Source organism: Peromyscus maniculatus, chromosome 23 (genome assembly GCF_049852395.1).
Source record: "Peromyscus maniculatus bairdii isolate BWxNUB_F1_BW_parent chromosome 23, HU_Pman_BW_mat_3.1, whole genome shotgun sequence".
Classification (NCBI taxonomy): domain Eukaryota; kingdom Metazoa; phylum Chordata; class Mammalia; order Rodentia; family Cricetidae; genus Peromyscus; species Peromyscus maniculatus.
Genome location: NC_134874.1, coordinates 34,991,020 through 35,016,545, shown reverse-complemented (window position 1 = coordinate 35,016,545; position 25,526 = coordinate 34,991,020). Strand labels below are relative to the sequence as shown.

The 25,526-nt window shown below is 43.1% G+C and overlaps 1 protein-coding gene and 1 long non-coding RNA gene across 4 annotated transcripts in view; one reads left to right on the top strand and one right to left on the bottom strand.

The window, feature by feature from the left end:
* The window catches only part of LOC121826360 (uncharacterized), a 151,094-nt gene that overhangs the window by 93,265 nt on the left and 32,303 nt on the right, over nt 1-25,526 (top strand). The gene's annotated exons all lie outside the window — the stretch shown is intronic.
* LOC143270627 (uncharacterized) lies at nt 2,437-12,926 on the bottom strand. Its single transcript, XM_076561287.1, has 6 exons — nt 12,761-12,926; nt 10,641-10,800; nt 8,942-9,106; nt 7,331-7,514; nt 3,490-3,605; nt 2,437-2,539 (listed from the first exon to the last, which is right to left on the bottom strand). Exons 4-6 carry the CDS (start codon nt 7,457-7,459, stop codon nt 2,437-2,439), a joined length of 348 nt encoding a protein of 115 aa, XP_076417402.1. The 5' UTR covers nt 7,460-7,514; nt 8,942-9,106; nt 10,641-10,800; nt 12,761-12,926.

The window sequence follows — 25,526 nt, the reverse complement described above, 5'->3', positions numbered from 1 at the left end:
GATGCTTTGATGCTGGCCTACTAGGTTTCTATAGCTTCTGGGCAAGAAAGTAAAATAACACAAGTCTGAAATTTCTGAAATGGAACACACAATAATCTAATTAAACAAGTAATTATATGAGATGGAGAGATTCTAGCTTAAGTGAGGAATGAAAAACCAGATGTCTTGGCTTCTGTGGGCCAAGACCTGGCACAGCCCCACCGATGAAGACCAGAGGACACAATGTTCTTTTTACCCGTGATGTGACAGCTCCAGTCTGGAGACCCATGGGATAACATCCTTTAAACATGAACTCTCTACTTCACTCTCAGTCTCAGGAGTGAGATCTATTCCAGAGGAGCTTCACAAGAGTCAATCAGTCATTTGAAAGAACTTTCTCAATATAATCTGAGATCTACTGTGGTAAAAGTGCAGCATCAACTACCTCCTCCTGTTTTTTGTCTTGCACAGAATCACTCTGCACCAGAGACATGTGGCCCCTGATGCAGGCTCCACCCACTCCACCTAGTCATGAAGTTCCTCCCAACATTGCTTTTCTGGACCATCAAGAGGGATTCCTCATCCCACCTTCACTCTAGGACAGTCTTCTCAATTCTGCATTTCATCAGACAGTCTTATTTTCATGTTGTCAACCTAGAAGAGATCTAGCAAATCTGTGCCAGTCTGACAGTGAGTGATACTGGGGCAGGATCTTGAACCTATGAGAGCCCTGCATGGATGTGTATCAGCCTAAGACAGTTAGCATGCCTGTCCCAACAAATTTCAAGAAACTTTTGGTTGGGAGTGATCCAGTCCACCTAGGACAGCACACATGGCTGGGAGGACAAGGTCAGTTGCAGGGACTGGAGAGATGGCTCATCCATGAAGAGCACTCATTGCTGTCTCAGAAGACCCACAGGACAGCTAACAAACCTCTTTAACCTAAATTCCAGGTGGAATCTGCCCTCGCCTGGCCTCTGTGGGAATTGCATGTACATGGTGGCCAAACACCCTTAAGTATAAAGAAAAGCACCACAAAATATCCCAACATGTCTTGCAGGAATTATCTCTTCTTCTTGGTTATCATTCATGTTATATTTCAGAAAAACTAGAGGCAGATTTCGTTTCATTTTCTGATTTGTTTTATACAATTTAAATGAATATTCTTATTTCAGAGAGGCCTGGAGCAAATACTTGTTTTTCCCTTTAATTTGGGCTACATGATGATTTCGTGAACATGTGTGTACAGTGTACCACACTTTACTGGCAGCTAAATATATGATGTCAAGGATACAACATGTCTAGTTTTTCTATTATGTAGTGGGTATCCATGGAGTAGGCTATTCCATCTGCATACAAGGTGCCATCCCCCTGTATAGCCCTGAGACGTATGGCTGAGAAATCCTTGTGCAGCCCAAGATTCCTGGAACTGGCTGAGATACATCCAAGCCTGTGAGTTCAGGGTTTACAGCAGTGTGAAACCTCACCTGACTAAAGAAGACTCTCAGAGTGAAGCTGAAATTGGATTTTATTCATAAAAATGCATCCATTTTACACAATGGGGTCTTTCAAAACAGCAGTCATTATATATAATGTATAGCCTTAGCAAACTATTAACCCAATAACAAAAATTAACAAAACCTTAAACTAAAATGAAGAAAACCAAAATCTAAAGCATAAATATCCCAACATATAAACAAAAAAAATTAAGCAAATTTCAGGATCATTTGGAATTTCATTATGGAAGAGCAAATGAGGTGAGGACATAGCTTACTCTGCAGTGAATTATCTTCAGCAACACTAGCATATGACATGGCATCAGCTTCAGCACTGCACTTGAGAATCTTATGCTTTGGGTGTGGTCTATCTGGATGGCAGTGTGATGTTACCACAGTCTTCCTTTTCAGATTTCCATCACATACGCAAACAGCTTGTCAAAGCCCTTGGTAGGAAGCTGACAGAAGAACTCTTGCTCACCCACATGTCTTCTTCCATGTTGTTTTGCCCCTCATTGGGGCCACGTGCTAATGGATGTCAGGGTTCTTAGTAATTTGTGTTGTGTCCTCTGAATCTCAGACTATTTCTGATACAATCTTTTCTCTGGGAATAGTGAGCCAATGGATGTGGATCAGATTGTGGCTGGACCGCCTGATGGTAGGTTGATATGTGCCTCACTAGTGAGTTCACAGCTGAAAAGATGTGGCAAATTCTGAGGAGGCCGTGAACCTGGAGTGTAGAATGTCATGCCTTCAAGGTGTCTCTGGCTTCTTCAAGCCTTCTCAGCTTTCTTAAGAGGTGCTGTCATGGAAAATTGGTAAAGAAAATAGGATTCAGAAACAGTTTTGCTTGCCACTGTCAAGAACAATCAGGGCTAATTCATCCCTAGTAAACGAAAGTTAAGGAAGAAAACACAACCCATGAATACCCTGGCTGCTGGGGATGGGACTCAATGATGTCTTACTTGCCTAGAACATAGTGTTTCTGCACCAGCAGCTCCTTCTGCAGGAGGCTCTCTTCCTGGGCTGTGGTCTGCTCCAGTTCCTGCTGGAGGTTTTCAAACCTAGGGGAGGAAGTCAGTTGGGGCACAAGCCTGGTGGGGACCTGCCATGTCAGCTTTTGAGCCCCCACCAGCTCTACTCAGCTAGACAATCGAATATTACCTTTCACCTGAGTTCATTCCCTGCTTCCCTAAGGGAAAAGGGACAGAGAGCACCTGGGCAGGATTTTTTTCTCAGCTTTTAAAAACTGCTAGAAATTAAACTGGAAAATACACATTTTGCTGGATTAGAAAAAAACATCCTATTTCTCCAACCGTCCAAAGACATCATTTTGGAGAAATATCAATATGTCAAGGTCTGAGGCACAGGTCAGGAAAAGATGTAGCTGGCCTTGAGTAGATACAAGTGAATGTGAACCTCCTGGAAAACTCTATGCCCGCCCTCTAGTGGAGACTACACAGCAATGCAGAGATGACTGTGGTTATTCCTACAGCTCAGAACCCTGCATGGGATTAACTTGTCAGCGCCTACTCTGTTTATGACCAGGGTAAATCTTCTCATGGGAAACTGATAAACACTGCAGAGAGCCTGCAGTCAGCAGGAGTGTGCTGTATGCAAATCTGCAAAGGGTGGACACTTCTCTCTAACGTGACGTTCCTGATGGAAAAGATGCAGGGGACACACTTTCCTTCATGATCAATGATCCTCCTTTCCAGGTTTCTGGATGCCATGGGAATTTTCGTGGGGAGATCTAATCTAAGAGATAAGATACTCAGAGCATACTAGAGGTCTCAGAAGGGAAGAAGGGGACACAGTCCCCATGAGACCACGGAGAGAGCATATTGTTTCCTGGTCATAATTCTTGTTGACTGAGCCAGCAATGACACTCTGAGGAGTTCTTTTCATGCCCGTGGCTGGCAGCTTTGCCAATTGACAAAACTCAAAGAGCACGGAGATCCAGGTACATTGGACCCACTTGGATCCACCTGGTTCTGGAAGCCTGGGCTCCTACCTCATCTGGGACACAGTGAAGTGATGCTGCAGCTTTACTGCCAAGTCCCTTTGCTTGGTGAGCAGCTCCTTCTGCTTCAGCAGGGACTGGAGATTTTCCTCAAGTCTTTGATGTTCCTGTTCATTAGAAGATTTTTTTTTAGGGGAGGGCTTCCTCACCATGTACATAAACATGCACACATACACACACATTCTATCTATCTATCTATCTATCTATCTATCTATCTATCTATCTATCTATCTATCTATCTATCTATCTCCAGCACACACATGTATATGGATGCACACATGCAAGCACACTAAATTCCATCCATGCTTAGTTTCCCAGATGACACTAATAAGAGTAAGAAGAGATTGCCTGAGATACCAGGAAGAAGAAAGTTACCTTTCATTAACCTACATCCTCTCTACCCATATTCCAGCCTAGAGTCAGGAAACACAGGATGCTTTGAGCACAAGGATGTAGAGAAGATTGTGTACTTTTACTCGGTTTTGATCATTTTTCAGTTTATTTTTAGTTTATATGTGCAGGTGTTCAGCCTGCCTGTGTGTCTGTATAACATATGCATGCCTGTTGATCTGGAGAAGAACTCAGTGGGCAGATAAGTCAATGTGGTGCTTGCCTTGAAATCCTGATCCTTGATCTGTAATCTAAGATCTCCTAGCAAGTTCCCCAGTCTGTGCATTGAAGGCTTAGTTCCCCAGCACAGGACCACTGGATGGCAGTGGACCAGCCCCTTGCTCTCACTCAGTGCTTCCCAGTGCCTCCTAGGAGGGCAGCTTCCTCCTGAAGAAGATCTCTGTACCACAGGTTGCCTCAATTTAGGCCCAAAGGAATGAGCTCAGAAAACTAGAAAATCACTATAATCAGTAGTCTATATTAACCTTTCCTTCAAATAAGATGATTGTGTCAGAGATTTCTTTGAGTAACAGAATGTTGACTAACTCACAGCCAAATGACTGCATATATTATTCTATACTTCACAATATCCCATGGACCACATTGTATGTTTGTACTCATCAATAATGGGTATCTGAATAGTTGCTAGTTGGGCTGTTCTGATGAGTCCTGCTGAATCCCTGTTGTCCCCTATTCTCTGTGGACACCACTTTCCATTCTGGAATCAATGCTCCACCTGAAGACTGCAGTTCCACTTTCTGAATAATTGCACATAGCTTCTCACAGGGCTGCACCATTTTACACTACTAGCAATGTCTGAGAATTCTCATTTCACCCAATTCTTCTTCAGGCTGATTTTAACTCAGGAGGAAGAAGTTTGGAATAAAAGCAGTTTCTGAGTGCTGCAGACACAACATGGAGTGGGTACTTGAGAGTATGGTGAGCCTAAGCAGTGCCCTGAGACAGACTCATCTCACACCTCAGCATAGCTGTGGGTCTTCTGCTGGGCTGGGATGCAGCCACAAGCACCTCTGCAGTTCAGAATTTCTCTGAGAATAAAGTCCAGGCCAAGCACCTAGGACCAGGTTAGCTGAACCAAGTTAGGCAAAGGTGAAAGGAAAATGGCAACAGGCGATGAGGAGAAGAACAAAACAGTATGCAGGGAAGTCATCAGTGGTCAGCCTCCTTTCACCCAGAGCAGAGAAGGACACAAACCAACAGGCAGCCTTTGCTGCCTCTCAGTAGCCTCTTTGTCACCCTCATGGACTCCATTACTTTGTTTTTCTCTGGAGGATTTCTTTGCAGTAAAATGATTCTGCCTCTACAAATACCTGAAAAACATTTAGTTTGCATCAATTTTGTGGCCTTGCATGTGTAGTTAGCTGTGTGGACATGCGGAGTGATGGGCAGCTCCATCTGTCCTTTGACTTAGGCAAAGTGGTACTAACCAGATTAGGCACAGTACTTTCTCATTGAAATCCATCTCCATCATTCTTAAAGATGTTCCACTGTTCCGTGAGAGAGTGAATATACACTTAGAGGCTCAAACACACATTCTCATTCCCCAAACACACACATAAAAACAACACAAACACACACCTTTCTTGAATCCAGAAAGGCCAGGAAGAAGACTAGAATGTTGCAGCACCTTTTCTAATCCAGGGAAGGTAGTGGGTCCTCCCCGCAGACTACAAGCCTGTTAGACCCAGCCACGCTCTTCTGTCCTGGCCTGAACTAATTTCCCTTCCCAGGGAAGTTCTTATCACCAGACTCACTGATCGTATAGAGAAGTAACAACCTCTGCACAACTGAGTTGGACCACAAAAAACCAAGTACTGGAGAAAAGGGTGAGGCATGAAGCCTCCCGATAGATACAAGTTGACCCATCATAGTCTCCTCACTAAACTTACCTAGACTCCTCCACAGAAGACATTGACAGAACCAGAGAATGAAAGTCACCCATTGTCATTGCCCAACAACTTTTGACCAGATTACAGTGCACATTATATGAAAACAGCCCCAGGTCAGTCAGTACAAGGCTACTTAGGTCATCCACAGCACTTTTCTAAATTGCAGCACTCCATCCAACTATCAGTTGGAATCTGTCCTAAGACAAAGACACATACATGATAGAGTGAGCATCAAAATGTCAGGTTCCATGCTGTGAAGCCAGTAGACAAACCAGAGCTTTCCTGGGAAGTTACCTTTATGCTATGAAAGAAAAGAAGTCTACTTTTTATTTTTAAAGTAGCTCCATTGTTTGATTTTTGTTATTTATTACAAAAACGTATGAATTCCAAAGTAATAAAAATGTTTAAAAATTAAGAGAAACCAACTAATCCATTCTCTTTCTGACCAAAAGAACCATTTAGCAACGAGATGAGACAGAAAAACACAGGATGCTCTACTGTGAGGAGACAGGAGATCCAAAGATCTGTGGCTATCCAGCTTAGCCAGAACAGAAATTTTGAGATTCAGTGAGAGACCCGGGCTGAAGGGAATAAGGGAGAAAGCAACAGAGGACACTCGATGTCATCATCAGACCTTCCAAAACACTCACAGATGTATATACACCCTCAGACAGACATACTCACACACAGACACACACCCTCAATCATCAGTGATCAGAACACAGTGAGGAGGACATCACACAAAATGAGGATGACATTACCAGTTGGATTAATTCTCCTCACACTAGCTGTTATAGGTGAGTCCCAAAATTCTGCATAATTTTGGACTAAAAATGCCTGGGGAAGCATGCTGTGTTTCTGCAGGCTATGTTGATGCAGTTGGCTCAAATGTGCCACCCTGACCCCCGCCTGTTATATGCCCTTGCCAGATCCCTGGTCATCCAGTGAGCTTCTGAATGTAAGATCCAGGATGGGAGAACTGGCCAATGCCACTCACAGCAAATAGTAGTAACAAACTGTTAATTTAGTTTCTTGAATTGTGAACCAAGAGCTTGGCCAAGTAAAGAGAACACCATGGCAGTCTGGGAACAAGTGGGTAAAATGCCACACGACACCCAAAAATATATCTATGAGCCAGAGTCATGTGGCTTTTTCAGGGGGCATTCCTCCTTCCATGGTGTTTCTGCCTCTGATCTCACATGACCCCTGCCAAGCAAATGAGACCCAGACCCTTGACCTGACTCACTCAGATCTCTGTGGCTCCATCATAGCATGGCTCCTCCCATACTTACAAACAGGTGAGTGGTATATGATAGACCCATCTCCCTCAATGAACTGTGGCTTCCAGCAGAGCATTAGGGTTTGCTTGCTCTAAGAGGCTAACTCCCAGAAAGACTTGTGAATGATCACAGAAGTGAACTATTGGATGGGATGGGTCTGTTGGATAAGTGAGTAGATGGTTACATGGGTGTGTGCATATGTGTGTGTATGGTCAGACTGGTGGCCAGGTTGGCCCTGCTGCTTCAACCTACCTGCAGCTGCCTTGTCCAGAGGTCATACATCTTCCCTTGGGCCTCCTCACAGAGCCTCTTTGCCTCCTCACAGGGCTCTTGTAGTAAAATCTGCCCCCCCTGCACCTTTTTCTTGTCTTCTAGCAACATTCTCACTTTTTCCTTCAGCTGAGTCTGTTCACTCAGGTGCTGACTGTAGAGGGTGCTGAAATATCACCAAAAATGATGAGCTCCACCTCCATCTGCTATTCCTGCCTCCCAATACCATGATTCCTGCAAGGTCCCCTGTCCCCATCCCCAACAGCCCTGGGCTGGAGCCCTCATTAGCCATGGAAGCATCACTCAGGTGCAGTCCAAAGCCAGAGAATAGCCAAATTCCAGAAAGATTTACACTACTTCTGAAGACCCTGACAGCAAAAGAGATCCATATACCTTTGAAGACTGGATCTCCTACCTCCTGCACACACACCCTGGTGCTTAACTGTTCATGGTATTGGGAAAACATGAGCAGGTAGAGGGAAACTATGCTCTGAGGGAGACAGAAGACCCATCTGGAATACATTCCATCTGTGTGTCCCTTGGAAACCAGCTCTGTAACCTCATGCCAGAGCCACAGAAACCATGGTGCAACGTTTATTTTCTGTCTAGAGGTTCCAGAAGCTGACCAGGAAAAGTTGGAAGGGGCTCTTCGACTCTTCACACTTAGGAGAACTCAGTCTAGGAGGCACAAATCCATGAGCTATAAGGCAGGCTGCTTGCTAAGAGGTAAACAGACTAGAACTTCAGCCCTCACATTGGTTCAAAGGTGGAGAAGGGAAGAAGATGCTGTGGGATGTCTTTCTGTATGCTGTGAATATGTATTGCTCTCATTGGTGCTGTGGGATAGTCTGTATGTCAAATTACTCTGATTGGTCAATAACTAAAACACTGATTGGTCAGTGGCTAGGCAGGAAGAATAGGTGGGACTAACAGAGAGGAGAAGAGAAAGAACAGGAAGGCAAAAGGAGACACTGCAGGGCGCCACCATGACAAGCAGTATGTGAAGATGCCAATAAGCCACAAGCCATGTGGCAAGGTATAAATTTATGGAAATTGATTAATTTAAGCTATAAGAACAGTTAACAAGAAGCCTGCCATGGCCATACAGTTTGTAAGCAATATAAGTCTCTGTGTTTTCTTGGTTGTGTCTGAGCGGCTGTGGGACTAGCTGGTAACAAAGATTTGTCCTGACTGTGGGCAAGGTAGGAAAACTCTAGCTACACATTGGTTAATAAATAAGCTGCTTTGGCCTAAGGCACAGCAGGAAGGAGCCAGTCTGGAAAATCCAGGAGTGACAGAGAAGAAAGGCAGAGGTGGAGGAAATGCCAGCTGCAACCCAAGGAGCAAAATGCCAGAAGCCTGGCAATGCAGCTGCTATGTGGGAAAACACAGAATAATAGAATTGGGTTAATTTAAGATGAAAGAGCCAGCTAGTCTGAAATTTAAGCCATTGACCATACAGTTCGTAAGTAATGTGTTCCTCTGTGTGTTTATTTGGGTCATTTGGCTGCAGGAGGCAGGTGGGACAGATTCCTCCTGATAGCAGGTCAGGCAGGACTGGAGAAACTTCAGACAACAAGAAGCCGTCCTTACCAAGTTCTGGACTCCACCCAGACAGGCACTCACCAGGAGATATTGGTCTTCTCACTCAGCTCCATACACTTGTACAAGGCCTCACTAATTTCCTTGGGTAATTTCTTCACATCTGCCATATCCATCTTAGGCTCTGTGTTCTGCATCTCATGATCAGAATTCAGCCTGTGGTAGGGCATAGCCCCAGGAGCAAAGAACTCTGTGAATACAGGCCTCAGGGACCCCAAGAATTAAGGATGTATTTTGCACTACCTTAGCCCACTGGATGTCACACCCTGAATCCTTTGTACTGGGAACTCCTGATGTGCAATAGACTTCCTACCCTGCCCCTGGGCCTGAAAAGGCTGGGTGTCAACAGTAAGGGAGACAGACCTACATGAGCTTCCTCAGTAGGCCTGGAGGAGTAGACTAGCTCTCTATGTAGGCCGACAGGCATGGGCCTACATGAAATCTGTGATGACATTTCCACTGTTGTTAGAATAGAAATGGTTTGTCCTTTCAAGGATATCCAGAACTCATAGTCAGTATTGGTTTGAGTAGGCACTCCATGTGGATGGCTTTATAAAACTCCTAAGGGTATTCCAATGAGGCATCAGGGTGAGCACAAAGACTGAGAACAGTAATGCTGAAAGTGGAGCTCCCTGGTCTCAGCACTTATATCACCTGAAATCTTTGAAACAGGCAAATCCTCAGGCCTACTATCAATCTCCAACTCACACGATCTGAAGGGACACACACACACACACACTGTAAGGGAGACTCTCAGAGACAGTACAGAACACACTGAGACACCAAATCCTCAGCCCAAAGAGATGCATTCCCCCGCAGGGTAAGCATGGCATTGGGAGCCTGCCTCTGGATCAGCAAAGGCAGACAACACACAGCAGGCTTTTTTCCAACAGTGGGATTTGAAATAGAAAGTTTGAGTCTGTGCTAGGGTGAGTTGCTTAGATCTGATTGGACAGGTTGGCAAGTGTAGGCAGGTAATGAATTTTGATTGTTGGACTTTGGTGTTTAGTTTCAAGAATGAGTCAGTGTCCACAAAAGGGAATGAACTTTGGGAACTAAATCTAGGAATGTAATCCAATGGTTTATCAAGGGAGAGGGAAGTGAAAAGGGCAAAACCTGCCACTGCCATGTTTGCGATGTTTGGGCCCCTTAGAGGGCAATTCACATGCGCACAAATCCACACACAGTTAGGATGTCAAGAAATGTAGGTAGGTGGAATTATCTCACATTATAAGGAACAAGATCAGAGAGGAGCAGGGATGGACACCACGCCTTTCAGTCACACATAGAAGGAACAAGTAGAACCACCAGGCCCTTCAAGCTGCTCCCAAAGCAACAAGCAAAAATATCTTGTCAAATACAGAGACTCAGGTTTAACTCAGAGCACCCAACATCTCCTACAAGCCAACACCTTCCAAGGCCTCTTGAAATGCATGTTGTGATCTTACACCCTACTGCCCCTCTCTGTGGATTGTGATTCAGGCCACAGGCTCTGGTTTTCATAAGGAGGAAGCAGAAGAGCCTGTGTCCCATCTCACTCTTACAGGCTTCAGTTCTGCCTCTCAGATGCATTCAGGAAAATTTATTTGTGCACGTCACCCTGCAGGTGCAGCTTCCAGTGACCTAAGGACTGCTGAAATTGACACAGTAGTGTCAAGACATTCACCAGAGAACAAGGCATGATGAATACCTGTTGTTCAACTCATTGTTGTAATGGGCCAGGTATTCACGCAGTTCATTCCTGTCATTGGTCATCATCTGTAGCTGAAGTTTCAGTTTATCCACCTGGTTCAGCTGCTGCTCCTGCTCAGTGAGGAAGAAGGGTGTGGATGATGCCTTCCTAGCAGTCCCTGTAGGTACACAAACACATGTGAATTTGTACAGATAAATGGCATAAACCAAGAAGATCATGTGGAGTCCCAAGAGGAGGCCTGAGGAAGATGAAAGGCATGGAACCCAGTGAAGCCCTTAAAGATCAGAACAGCTCTCCATAAGCTGGGCCTCATAAGCCATGTGTCTGTCTCCCATCACTATGGCTAGATATATGCCTCAGGCCTTACTGAAGCCCCTCTGGCCCTGATAGACTTAAGCAAGGCCGGCCATGTTGTTTTGAAATTGTTATCTCATACCTGATGTGATGCAAAAAAGTCCAGGAGTCCCTGGTGCTTTTCACCTCCCAGCCCTGATAACCTGTGTCCACGACTAAAACGATCTGAATGTTTCAGACCTGGGTACATGGATGGAAAGTTTCCCTCCTTCATATTTACATCAGATATAAAGTGCAACAAGATCCCATTCTGATCCTGCATTAGTGGTTCTGTGCCTTCTGTTGCAGTCTTTGCCACTCAGAATCAACTGAAGCAGGTTCCTGCACAGCAGCTGCAGCCTTGACCAATCCTGGCCCTCTGCCAACTAACCATCAGGAATCCTCCACCTTGGATCTGCTCTTTAGGAACCCAGATAAGTAGCATAGGCCCATTGCTTCATGATCACAGCTACCGGACCCCAGGTTCATTTCTAGCCTCACCTCCTTCTTAGGAAACTAGGGCTTTCTCTGCCAATCAGTGTGATCAGTCATATCAACATGTCAATTGGTGAACTCTATAAGCACTTAGTGAATGCCTCAATGGCAGCTGGCATTTCTACAACACTGGTGATTTCACAGGAAATGCCACAGGCTCTCCAGGGTACAATAGAATTTCCAGAGAATGGACTGTTAGGGCCACTGCCAATGGTCATTACCTATCTCATAACAAGCTCTTACATAATTCACAAAAGCCAAGCTGCCCTTTCCAGGAGCCTTTCCTGAGACACAGGGGAAGGCCTTCAGCACCTCCTCCTTCCAATCCCGAGATCTCTCTGACTCATTAGAATCTAGTTCATTCTAATTCAATAGTTCATCATGTGTGGAGAGCAAGACTCACTTTCCACACACCACCCAGGAATGGCTGTTCATCCTGATGATCGCCAGCTAATAAGATGAGAAATTAAGGATGCTAAGAAATTAGCTAAGGACAATGGGGAAGGAAGATCAGTTCCATGACGTGTACAAGCACATTAGAGAAGATCCACTGGGCAGTTACCATGTATGGGAATGGTGAAGGATTATGTGGGTCCTGTCGGAACAATGATGAGTCACATAGGAAATGATGCAACTTTTGCCAAAACCTCCAGCAGAATACATTCCAACCATCATGATGTTAGCAGAGGTGTTATCAGCCATTGAAAGGTATGACTGAAACTACCTAAGGACTGGGCATCCCCAGGTGAGCTTTCAGTCACCAAGAACAAATACTTACAGGAAGAGTCATGTCCCAGTCCTGTACTCAAGGTAGAGGAAAGAGGACTGGCTAGTGAGAGGGCAGGAACGCAGAAACCTTAGGGGTCACTGACATGCAGCAATATTTGGTGGCTCCTGCCCTGCGAGTGGTTGTTATTTAAAATGTGAGACTCTCTAGCTCTGGCCAGGGGACTTTACTCTCCCGGTTATTAGTGACACACACCAAAAGAAATACAGTGTGGGTGAAGTGCAGGGCTGGAACTGAAACCTCTTTAGTCCCTCTGTGCTTCCTTCCCACTCAGAGTGAAAGCAGAGGGCCCTAAACAGAGCAGCTTCAAACTTGACCATCCCTGGCTCTCTACAAACTAACCATGCAAATTCCTCAATTCTGGGTCTGCTCTTGAAGAACTCAGAGGACCAGGATAGGCCCATTGCTTCTCAGAAACTCTCCCCTCCTAAGCACCCTTCCTGGAAGGATCATCTGAAGCTTTCCTCCTTCAGGAGCTCCTAATCCCTTAACCAGGACTCACTGCGCTTTCTCCAGAACCATTTGTTTCTTGATGTATAACATGGAGACTGAAGGCCATCTTCCTTCTGCCTCCCTCTGATCTCCCTGTGCTCGCCATCCTGTCTCCCAAGAATCCTGTTCAGTCTAGTCAGCATGTCTGTAGGTGAAACACGAGACACTGCACAAATGCCCCAATGACAGTTGGTGTTGCCACAACACTGGTGACATCACATGGAATGCCAGGGCTCTCAAGGAGACAGTAGAATGTCCATGTGCTGATGTCACATGGTCTAGCTGTTACATCCCTGCTACCTACCTCACCCAAAAGTGACTGGAAACCAAGCTGCCATTTCCCTGAGCCTCTGTGGTCACAATGGAAGCTTTTAGGTAGATCCTCCTTTTAAAGTCAGAAAGCTAGCTTTCTGCTTCATTATAAACTTTATCTAAGTGGGCCGGGTGGTAGTGGCGCACGCCTTTAATCCCAGCACTCGGGAGGCAGAGGCAGGCGGATCTCTGTGAGTTCGAGGCCAGCCTTGACTACCAAGTGAGTTCCAGGAAAAGGCCCAAAGCTACATAGAGAAACCCTGTCTCAAAAAATAAAAAAAAAAGAAACTTTATCGAAATGAAGTTGCATTTCATATATTTCCTTTTTTCCCTAAATACTCTGTTTATATTCTCGTACCTTAAACCATTTTATCTTAGATGCCATATAAACTTTATTTGTATTCAAATCTTATTTAGCTTTAATGTTCCATATTTTTATATCTTAAGCTACTTCCCCAGGTCAAATACAGAATGTATTCAATCTTTCATTACATACTTAACCCTTTAAATTTTTATAAGCATATTACATCTTAAAATACCCCTTTTTCTATTTAATTCATTGAGTTATCCTCTGCTTGAAATTTGATCCATTTTTTTCTTATCTTAACCAAAAATAATTTTAACCAATTCTCTTAAATGATGGCTAGTATTTGTAACCATGCACAGAATGAAGCATGCCCCACCTCACTGTAATAGTGCAAATAGCCCATCGTAAAGGATGAGGGCACCATCATGTTGTTCCACAATGCACATATGCTTGTTTCCATACAACACACACAAATATGTGTCCACATTCATACATTTAAGATCATGTGTTTATCTACACAATTGCATGTGCACACACACACACACACACACACACAAATATACTTTGAAATTGAATTAAATGTACAATAAATTGGCATAACAAAAAATCAAAAAGAAACAAACTTTTTGTATTGGCATGCATGTGTATGGTATGCATAGCTATGAGTATAGTTATGTTCATGATTTATAAGTATCTATATGGTATACATACTGTGTAGAACCATATCTAACTGCATATACATGTGTATATAAATATAAAGATAAACTGAGATCCCAACTCCCAGACACCAGCCAAGGAGGCAGCAGAACTTTCTGAGTGCCCGGATTGCTGTGTTGGCACTTTGCTGCCTCAAATCTGAGTGCCTGTTATATTTTTTTTGGAAAGGCATCATTTTTTAATTCACAACTAAGGCACTGTATTTGCCTTATTAGAAAAGATGTAACATGTGACTTTCAAAAAGCAGAAAGATGAGAAATAAACTTTGCTATCAGTATCTAGAAATGAATATTAAAACTTCCTTCGATGCTTTTTTCTATACCTGCATATCATTTCAGTAGTTTAATATTAATCCTATATTTTAATTTTTTTCTGTATTTAATTTTTCTCCCCTGAATAATGCCGTGTTCAATATATACATATAAGTGATGAGGTATCATTTTCCATGATGGTAGTGGCCACTGCTGTCTCTATCTAAAACATCTTCTCGTTGCCTAGAAGTCGAGTTGTTAATTTCTTCATGTACTAGTTTATGGTTCTGTATAGACTTAGGAAACATTTATTACACTAGGCTTTGGAGACACAGAGGTAACTAGGGTGAGTAGCATGGGAAGGAGATGGTGGGGGGGCTGTCTGCATGCGTTGGGTGAGTTTTAGTTAAATGGGTAAAAGATCACATCTGAAGTAATAGGAGACACAAAGACAGAACACAAAGAGAAAGGTATTTCTGACTCTGCACGCTGCTACTCAGTGTAGAACAACAGATCAGCTCTTCCCCACTGCATGACACATGGCTGTCCCAGATTTCCACTTAGCAAGGTGAATTGATTGACCTGGGCTTGCTCTGCAGTGATGTATGTCTACATAGAGGATACTGGTCTAAAAGCATTTGTAACAAATACACCTAAATGTACAAACCCTTACAAGATATTCTGCTTCTGAGCTGGTTTATGTAAGAGATCCATGCCCAAAGGGTGTTCCAAAAGTAAAATTCTTTTTTGAGTCCATTGATCTCTGTGATTATGTTGGATACATACTGTCTTAGTTAGGGTTTCTATTGCTGTGAAGGGACACAATGACCACAGCAACAATTATAGAAGAAATCATTGAACCTGGAGGCTTACAGTTTCAGAGGTTTAGTCCTTTATGATCATGGCAGGACATGGAGGCATGCAGGCAGACATGGTGCTGGAGAAGGAGCTCCATCTTGATCCCACAGGCAACAAATGTGCTCTGAGACACTAGGCATGGCATGAGCATAAGAGATCTCAACAACCCCCTACCCACAGTGACATACATCCTCCAACAAGGCCACACTCTCTCCAACAAAGCCACACCTCCTAATAGTGCCACTCCCTGTGTGCTTATGGGAGCTTCTTATATTCAAATTAACAAACTTGCAAGATATCCTTAGAAGGCATAATAAAACTGTATTTTGGTGGTGCTAATAGAAAATGGTATGTAGAGGAGAGCACATTTTTTTTTTTAAATGGAGAATGTTATCATTTGGTTCTACCTATTTTTGGATCTACCTATCTTAGTTTCCTTTATGGAGACTCCAGAACAAAACAGAGATTAACAAGAGAAAAGCATGAACACTCACCTAGTACAATCTTTCACAGCACAACTCTTCCTAAGGATCAAGCACTCCCAACAAATGCTTAGACCTGAGATTTTTTTTCAAGATTGTTTTCATTAAGAATTAATTGTCATTATATAGACTATCCTTTGCTTAAGAAGTAATGCTCAAATATGCATATTTTCATGTAATACTAAGTGAATATGCTAATTTACAATTAAAAGTCAGGTATTTTAAATGTGCATTAATAGCAACATTTTGGACTTCACTTAATCAGTATCAAATTATTTAATCATAAAAGCATATAGTATTGATGTGATCAAGGGAGATGGGAGAAGTTGAACACAGCATCATCAGCTGCCATCCATCCCCACCTCACTCTCATATGCCCTGGGGAGTATCTAACCATGAATCCTGGACCCCTGTGTACCCAACCAGGCACCAGGCTCATTTAGAGAGGTCCCTCTTAGACCCAACTTAATGAGCTTCCAGCTATCAGAGGGAAGGATGGAAAGAGGTAACTCTCACTCAAACTGATGATGTGTATGGAGGATATAAGAGAAGCTGTTACCCCGTGCATGCCTGCATGGTCTTAGAAAATGGCACATTGCCTGGTCTATGCCAGCCCTAGCCAGCCTTCCAAGCCTGAAAGCCAAGAATAAAGTCAAGACATGAACGTCTCACTAGTGCCTCAAGTCTCAATAGAATGAGCAAGCAAACAGGAGTAGTCCATCCCCAAGAGTCCCCATGCCTCCACCAAAGGGTAGACACCACAAGCTTCACAGACTCCTGCCAAAAACTGTCCCAAGTGACATCCAGCAGCCCAAGAACACTCCTTAGTTTAGAAGTGGAGTAACTTCCCAGACACAGGTCAGAGTGACCCATGGAGCCAATGGAGATGGTAAAAGTGAATCAGTCATGCTGTGGGGATGATCTCAAGAGAAATTACTGGCACTGCACATATATAGAGACCAGGACAAGTCTACCAAAGAAAGGAAGCCTTCCAAACACTTATCTGGTCTCAAATCAGGCTTCTGTCCCCAAATTCTACAATGTGTAGGGAGAGAAGAGCACATGGCCCCAGAAGTGATGGACCCTTACTATAGATTTCATTATGGTCCTGATCCCTAGGGTGGGCTACAGCCTTCCTGTTCACCAGAGTTCCTTCCTTACCACAGAATGATGCCTTTATGTATTCCACATATTTCCCCAAACCCCTACCCTTCACACCTTGGGGGTCTTCCTTGATATTTACCTCCTGGTGAGCCCAGTCATTTCAACCATGTGGCCTGGGCATGCACCATGGCTCAGGGCACACACTGTGCCTTTTAGAGCATGTAGTAGACCTGAGAGTTTATTCCTGATTTGATGGAAAGTGGAATGTTATGAAATGTGTGTCAAAATGAATGCAACAGGAGTCAAGCAGATGAATGGCAAATAGTGAGGGCTTTTGGATCACATCCTCTCTGTGTGCCTTCATCAGTCTTCAGATATGAGGCTGCACCTTTCCTCCATGGAGGGACATGTGGTGCTTCTGACTGCTTCAGGAAATTGTCAGGAAGTCCTTCCTAGATTTTATGAGCAGTTTCAGGGGAAGATCTGAGTTCTTCCTCACATTCATTCATCCACTCAAATAATTACCTATGTCAAGCCCCATGTTTTGAGATGGCATATTCTGAGTGCCATCAAGTATGAAATAAAGCCAAAGGTCTGGGTATAATTAATGACTGTGTTTATATCATGTTCTGTGCATGTCATTTTGCATCAACTTTTCAGTAATTCTTGTTTTAAAATATTTAGTGATTGAAATATAGAAGACAATTCATCTAACTGGAATGTTTTTCACTAAGTCTTTGAGACTTTGGTATTCTAAAATGAGCAGTAACCATGAAGGATGTTTAACTTATGAAGTGCCTTGGAAATTTTGACCCTTGTAAGAATGTTGCATTTGGTTAAGTTTGTTGTGATTGCTGTAACTGGTTAAATGCTGAAGCCTGAACTGTCCACAGGGATCTCCAGAGCACTACTGATGACCAATAGCCTTAGACCTGAGAAGTGCACTAGGAACACAGGACAGACTCTCAAAAGCACAATGCCAAGAAGAACATGACATTTCATTGACTCATTCTGGAACCTTCCTCGGTACTTTTTCATATCCACTGGTGGTTTCCAGTGAACTCACTTACCTGCATGGCAGAGTAACTTCACTTGTGCCTTTTCTCATGAATTACTCTGGACCAGCAGTTTCTGCAAGCTAGACACACAGCAAACCTCCTCCCACCAAGAATTCTTACATCTAGGGTGAGCTCTTATTGAGAGTATCATTCATTTGAAACAAAATTCTGCACAAAATTTTAACAATGTCCTTTAATATTAAAATATTCTCTAAGTTTCAGAACTACAAGAAAACCCTCTAAGGCAGAAAGCCATGAGTCAATCATGAAAAGTACCAGGGAAGGGCCAATGAGATGGCTAGATGGGTGGAAGGAAAGAGCTGACTCCTCCTAATTTGTTCATTGACCTCCATATGAACAGATGACAAAATAGCATGGCATGTATTATATGTTCATTCTCTCTCTATTGAATGTATGTATGTATTTCTCTGTCTCCAAATAAGTAAATAGATAGATGTTATTATTTTAAATACCAATCAGAAGATTTCCATACACCCATCATATGAAATAATTAATTTTTAAAATAATGAAAAAGATTGCATGCAGCTCACAACTGTTTGCAACTTCAGTTCCAGAGGTTATGACACCCTCCCACAGGCATACATGAAGACAAAACACAAATGTATAAAAAATAATGAGTAAACAATTAAATATTTGTAGGAGCTAGTGGGGTCAGGAGCCCCACAAGCATCGCACAGAACTATGTAACCTAGGCTCATAGTGACTCAGAGACTGAACCACCAACCAGGGAGCATGCATGGGACTGATCTGTGTCCTCTGCATGTATTTTACAGTGTGACTCCTAACAGTGGGAGCAGGGCTTGTCTCTAATGCCTGCTTCTGGGACCCATTCCTCCTACTGAATTGCTATGTCCTACCTTAATGTAAGAAATCATGCCTAGTCTCACCACAAGTTGATATAACATGGCAGGCAGATATGCACAGGAGGCCTGCCCATTTCTGAAGAGAAAAATAGAAGGAGGACTAGATGGGGAACAGGAAGAGTGGAGGTGGGGGGAGGGACTGAGAGGAGAGGATAGAGGGGAAATTTTGGTTAAGATGTAAAAACAAAAATAAACAAATAGATAAAAACATTCATTCCAAAATAGGGAGAATATTATCATATTTAAATTTGACATACTAAATGCATGTACCTCAAGGTACATTGCCACTTATTCTAACTTTATAAAGGGTTTGCAGTTGTACATAATAGTTAGGTAATATTAGGCATACTTTTGAGCTGGTCTAATACATAATGTGGTTGCATTGTACTTGGAATAATTACATCATGTTTAGGCATTATTAGGACCTTCTTATTGTTTTACATTTGGAAATTAATCATGTCATAAACAGATATAATTGTGTTTCAAGTTGACAAGGGTGCAATTGTGATAGCTATTTTTGTTTGTCAAATTTATTACATCTGGAATTAACTAACAGCCAAAAGTGGAAGGGCATGTCTGTGAAGCATTTTTGGTAATTAGAAAAGAGAAGATCCACATGTAATCCTATTTTTGCAGTATGAAGAATTCCTTTATCTGGATATTGATGGGGAAAGAAATGCCTTTACCTCAGATATTTTGAGCCAAAAAACCCCACCTGTAATCTCAGCCAGGCCTTGTGCTGGAAGCCCATATAAAGAAATGGAAGAAGGGGCTTTTGCTCTTTAGCTGCTTGCTCTTACCTTGCTACCAAGTCCATGCCTTCACTGGCATTGGAGCCAACTCCTTTGGGATTCCAGACTATACTGCTGATGGGCTGAGACATCAAGCTGAGCAACTCCTGGATTCAAGGACTTTGCCCTCATAGCCAGCCAAATTTCAATTAGCTGAACCACAGCCTCTAAGTCATTCTAAAATATAGAACTCAGGACCTCTGGAAGAACAGCCTGTGCTCTTAAACTCTGAGCCATCTCTTCAGCCCGGGTTTTTTTGTTTTTCCATATGAAGTTAAGTATTGTTATTTCCAAGTCTGTGAAGAATTGTGTTGGGATTTTGATGGGAATTGCACTGAATCTATTGATTACTTTCTGTAAGATTACCATTTTTAGTATGTTAATTCTACTTATCCCTGAGCCTGGGAGATCTTTGCATTTTCTGATATCTGCTTTGATTTCTTTTTCAGAGACATAGTGTTCTTATCATACAGGTCTTTCACTTGATTAGTTAGAGTTACCTCAAGGAATTTTGTATTATTTGTGGCTATTGTAAAGGGTGATGTTTCTCTGATTTATTTCTCAGCCCTTTTATCTTATGTATATAGGAGGGCTACTGATTTTTTTTGAGTTAATCTTATATCCTGCCACATTATTAAAGGAGTTTATCAGGTGTAGGAGTTTCCTGGTAAAATTTTTGGGGCCACTTATGTATACTATCATATCATCTGCAAATAGTGAAACTTTGTCTTCTTCCATTCAGTTTGTATCCCCTTGATCTCCTTTTGTTGTCTTATTGCTCTAACTAGAACTTCATGTACTATATTGAATAAATATGGCAAGAGTGGACAGCCTTGTTTTCTTCCTGATTTTAATGGAATTGCTTTGAGTTTATCTCCATTTAATTTGATGTTGGCTGTCAGCTTGCTGTAACTTACCTTTATTATATTTAGGTATGTTCCTTGTATTCCTGATCTCTCTAGAACCTTTATCATGAAGGGGTGTTGGATTTTGTCAAAGGCTTTTTCAGCATCTAATGAGATGACCATATAGATTTTTTTCTTTCAGTTTGTTTATATGGTGTATTACATTAACAGATTTTTGTTTGTTGAACCACCCTTGTATCCATGAGATGAAGCCTAGTTGGTCATGGTGGATATTTTTTATGTGTTCATGGATTCAGTTTGCCAGTATTTTATTGAGTATTTTTGTATCAATGTTCATGAGGGAGATTGGTCTGTAATTTTCTCTCTTACATCTTTGTGTGGTTTGGGTATCACAGTAATGGTAGATTCATAAAAGAGTTTGGTAATGTTCCTTCTGCCTATGTTGTATGGAACAATTTGAAGAGTATTGGAATTAGCTCTTCTTTGAAAATCTGGTAGAATTCTGCACTGAAACCATCTGGTCCTGGGCTTTTGGGGGGAGAATTTTAATGACTGCTTCTATTTTCTTAGGGGTTGTTGGTCTATTTAAATAGTTCACCTGGTTTTGATTTAACTTTGTTATGTGGCACTTATTCAGTAATCGTCCATTTCTTTTAGATTTTCCAGTTTTGTGGAGCACAGGTTTTTGAAGTATGACCTGATGATTCTCTGGATTTCCTCATTGTCTGTTGTTATGTCTCCCTTTTCATTTCTGATTTTGTTATTTTGAATGCCTTTTGGTTAATTTGAATAAGGGCTTGCCTTTCTTGATTCTTTTCAAAGAACCAGCTCTTTGTTTCCTTGATTCTTTTATTGTTCTCTTTGTTTCTATTTCATTGATTTCAGCCCTCAATTTGATTATTTCCTGGCATCTATTCCTCAGCTTTTAAGTGTGTTGTTAAGTCACTAGTATGAGATTTCTCCATCTTCTTTATGTCGGTATTTAGTGCTATGAATTTTCCTCTTAGCACTGCTTTCATAGTGTCCCATAGGTTTGGGTATGTTGTACATTCATTTTCATTGAATTCTAGAAAATGTTTAATTTCTTTCTTCATTTCTTCCTTGACCCATTTGTGATTTGTTTGGGCATTATTCATTTTCCATGAGATTGTAGGCTTTCTGTAAATTTTGTTGTTGTTGAAATCTAACTTTAAGCCATGGTTGTCTGGTAAAATACAGGAGGTTATTCCAGTTTTGTTATTGTTGTTGTGTTGTTTTGTTTTGTTTTTGTATGTGTTGAGATTTGCTTTGTGATCCAGCATGTGGTTAATTTTAGAGAAGTATCCATGGGGTGCTGAGAAGAAGGTATATATATTCTTTTGTGTTAGGGTGGAATGTTTGGTAGATATCTGTTAAGTCCATTTCAGTCATAACTTCTGACAAAGTAGGTCTTTTCTCATAACTTCATAACTTTATAACAAAAGAGGGCTTTCCTCCTCTTGTGATGTTCCGGGAGGGACTGAGGAAGAAGGAAGAAGTTGCTGAAGCCCAAGGAAAAGGGTGGCCAGCTGGATGGGACCAGGACTAAGCTCTGGGGATTAAAGGGAGGTCTTGGCAGACTCCTGATGATTCTGCCAGTACACTGGTCACTATCATTCACAGGACCCTCTCCTGTTAACGCTTTCCCTTACCCAGAGTCTTTTCTCAACCCCACCCAGCACCCTCACGAGAAGCCTTTCCATAATTGCTTGAAACCCAAGGCTGCTCCAAGGCGTCAGTACCCCTTTGCCAGCAAATTCCTGGTGTAGGCGCCCCAGCCCTGCAGCAGAAACACTCACCCTCTCCTGACAGAGCTCCAAAATCACAAACATAAATTTGCTGTTCTTGAAAAAGCTGTGGAAGCCTATGACGTGTTGATGTGCGAGGCTGCGGTGAATGGAAATCTCTGTGGACAGCTTCTCCTTCTGGGAGGGCAAGAGAAAAGACTTAGGCACGATCTTGGCTGTGAACGACTCCTTTGTGTCTGGGTCTGAGATCTCAAAACATTTCCAATCCTCCTTTATCAGAAAGCGGCCCCTTACATACTGGTGCCTGCTGAGTGGGTCCACTAAGACCTCCGGAATCTCCTTCAGCAGTGGGGCAGCCACTGGGTCCCTGGGAACTGCATCTCCCTGGACCCTGGCTTTCCGGAGGTCGTCTGGTGCTCAAGCCAGGTTTCCAGCTTTGTCTGCTGCATCCATGCTCCTGATTTGCTTTGCTCCCCCTGGAATTCAAACAAGGCACTGGGAATCTTTCAAAGGCCTGCCTGCCTGTTGCTGAATGGCCACAGGAATTTATAAAGAAGCCGCCTGGCACTCTGCGTCATGTGAGTGCTCTATGGCACAGCTCCCTTTAAAACCTGCATCTTGTGAGCAAGAAACTTGCTGGGCAGGGACTTGAGGACTGAATGCACGTGGGATAGCCTGGGAAACCAAGAACTAATTGGATATGTGGAGATCGACAGCTGGACTGGATTCAGTCCTGCTGTCTGCCCGTGTGGTCCACCTGTGCCTCATTGTCCTCTGAGGATCTTACACCTTCCTCTGGCTTCAAAGTGGCTTCTGGGGATTCCAACACACAGAAGGTGCCCTGCCTGCTGAGCTGTCTCTCCATCAACCCCACCCTTTAAACTTTTAAATAATTTATTTTTTAATAATTTATTAATAAAAAACTGTCGTGCTAAGTTGCCTAGATAGGCTTTCTACTTAGCAGCCCTGCTTCAGCCTCTATATGCTCATATTACAGGAGTATGCCACCACTCTTGGGTTATTTAAACTTCTCATTGAAATACAGTGTGTTTATAGAAAAATGGACACATACTGTATAAAGAGTATCCAGACTGAAAAAGAAGGCACTACCAACATCCAAAAGTCCCCCGTGACTGCTGTTGGGCCCTGGGAACCACCCCTAGAAATGTACTCTTCTAGTCAGAGGACTGGACAGGTATTAGGCTTGGCTGCTGTGGTTTGTCAAAAGGTTGCAAAGCAAAAACAACACAGAAAAAGGCGGCATGGAACAAGCTCCGAGGACGGCAGGGGCCGCATTCATCTGCTCTTTTCTATACACAGCAGCATTTTCCATGAATGCTCACGGAGATGGATGTGCAGAGGAGCCATGCAAAGAATCTGCTCAAGAAACACATTTCACATGGAGATGCACACCCACAGTGTCATTTACTCAGGAGGCCCAGGCAGGTGTAACATTTGAACTCCGGTCTTTAAGATCATCCTGGGCATCATAGTAAACACCAGCCTCAAAAAATACACATGATAAACTTAGTGTTGAAATACATTTTTTCTTCCTATTGTATGTTTCTTCCCTAGCCTAGGGATGAAGGTCAATGGGTCAGTTGTTTACCTAGCGTGCACATGGTCCTGGGTGCCATCCTCAGCACTCACACAATAGGGCATGGTATAGCTAGAGTTTTCCTGCCTTGTCCACAGTCAGGACAAATCTTTGTCACCCGCCAGTCTAGATGAGATACTTTGATGAAGGTGGAACTTGCTGCCTCCTTTCAAAATTATCCCAGCATAAAATCATTTCTTATCTTGGCAACTGATTCAACAACACTTTTGTTGGGATTTTGCCAAGCTTCAGCTGCATGACCGCACATGCACAGTTCAGGAGCTATGCAAGGGGTCTGGGGTCTTGTGTCTTAAGTCACCAGTGTGCGCTCATGATTATGTATGTGCAGAGTGGTCAAGCAATCTAGCATGCATGATGTAGCTCTGTAAGCTCACCTGCACCTTAAAGAACCAGACACAGACCCCACCCCCTCTCTATCTGTTCTGTTCTCTCTCTTCACCTCTCTCTCTCTCTCTCTCTCTCTCTCTCTCTCTCTCTCTCTCTCTCTCTCTCTCTCTCTCTCTCTCTCTCTCCTTCCCCAGGCCTGGTTCTCTTGTTCCCCCCTAACTCTTTCCTAATAAAGCTCTGATACTGATACTGGAGTTTGTCCTGGCCATGACCTTTCCTCACAGGAACCATCGCTGGTAACCAGTGCAGATTATCATTATTACAACCTTCAGGATCAACAGTGACCCTGATGGAAGACAGAGGAGGCACAACTTGAGAAGCCTCACAGTAAGACTAAAATAAAATCTGTTTTCCTGGACACAAACTATTTTCCTCCTTTCTCTTCTACCTGACAGTTCTTATCTTAAAAATGATAAAATCACTCAAACATATGCTTTTGTTATTTCTCAGCCATGAGTCACTAAGCCATTTTACATGCCGAATGTTTACCAAACTACGTGGGCATGTGAAGGATAAGGGTGCAGTCCCGCTGATGCAAGCTCCCTGTTCATTCTGAGTCACAGGAATGCCAAACTGATGACCGGATACAAAATCAACATTGTTATTGGGTACCGCTTCCTCACTGGGATAAACACAGCCAGTTCTGTGGAATAGAAGTCAACTCTAATCTAGCTGTCTGTAGAATTGACTTGACTAGGGTCCCTGTCCCATACCAGCAGCTGTGTGATTTTGAGAAATCTGGTTGTCTTTTTTTTTTTTTTTTTTCCGAGACAGAGTTTCTCTGTGTAGCTTTGCGCCTTTCCTTGAACTCACTCTGTAGACCAGGCTGGCCTCGAACACACAAAGATCCGCCTGCCTCTGCCTCCCAAGTGCTGGGATTAAAGGCGTGTGCCACCACTGCCCGGCTCTGGTTGTCATTTTAATTTTCTCCTCTTTGCAATAAAGCAGCGCTATCTGGTGGCCTCCCAGAGGACCAAATAGGTTTTCTGCTAAGGTAAGAGGATGTGAGGCTAGGTCAGTAAGATGAGGTAAGGTGAGACAGAACAAGATGGTAGGTGTGCAGCTCTGGCCATAAGGCCTCCCTCTGTAACTTATGAGCGTCCCACTTGTCCTGTGCTGAGGTGGGAGTCTGAGATGTACAGACCCCAGTTGAGGGGCTCTACAATATCTGTCCCTTTGAAACACTGCAGACCTTTCCCACCAAAGCCACATCCCACCAGACAATGCCAGCCTCCAAATAGAGCCACATACAACACATCCAATCATAAATGGCATGTGAGGCTTAAGCCTGCCCCTGAAGCCCTCTGGCCCAATGAGCATCCGGGCAGAGACTCTAAACCTCCCCCATTCCACCTTGGTCTTCCTGCCTGGAACA

Coding starts and splice junctions, on each gene's coding strand:
- LOC143270627 (XM_076561287.1), bottom strand. CDS start 7,459: ATGTTGCTAGAAGACAAGAAAAAGGTGCAGGGGGGGCAGATTTTACTA. Junction 3,606..7,330: donor TCTGGACAAGGCAGCTGCAG/GTAGGTTGAAGC, acceptor TCTAATGAACAG/GAACATCAAAGACTTGAGGA. Junction 2,540..3,489: donor TTCACTGTGTCCCAGATGAG/GTAGGAGCCCAG, acceptor TTCCTCCCCTAG/GTTTGAAAACCTCCAGCAGG.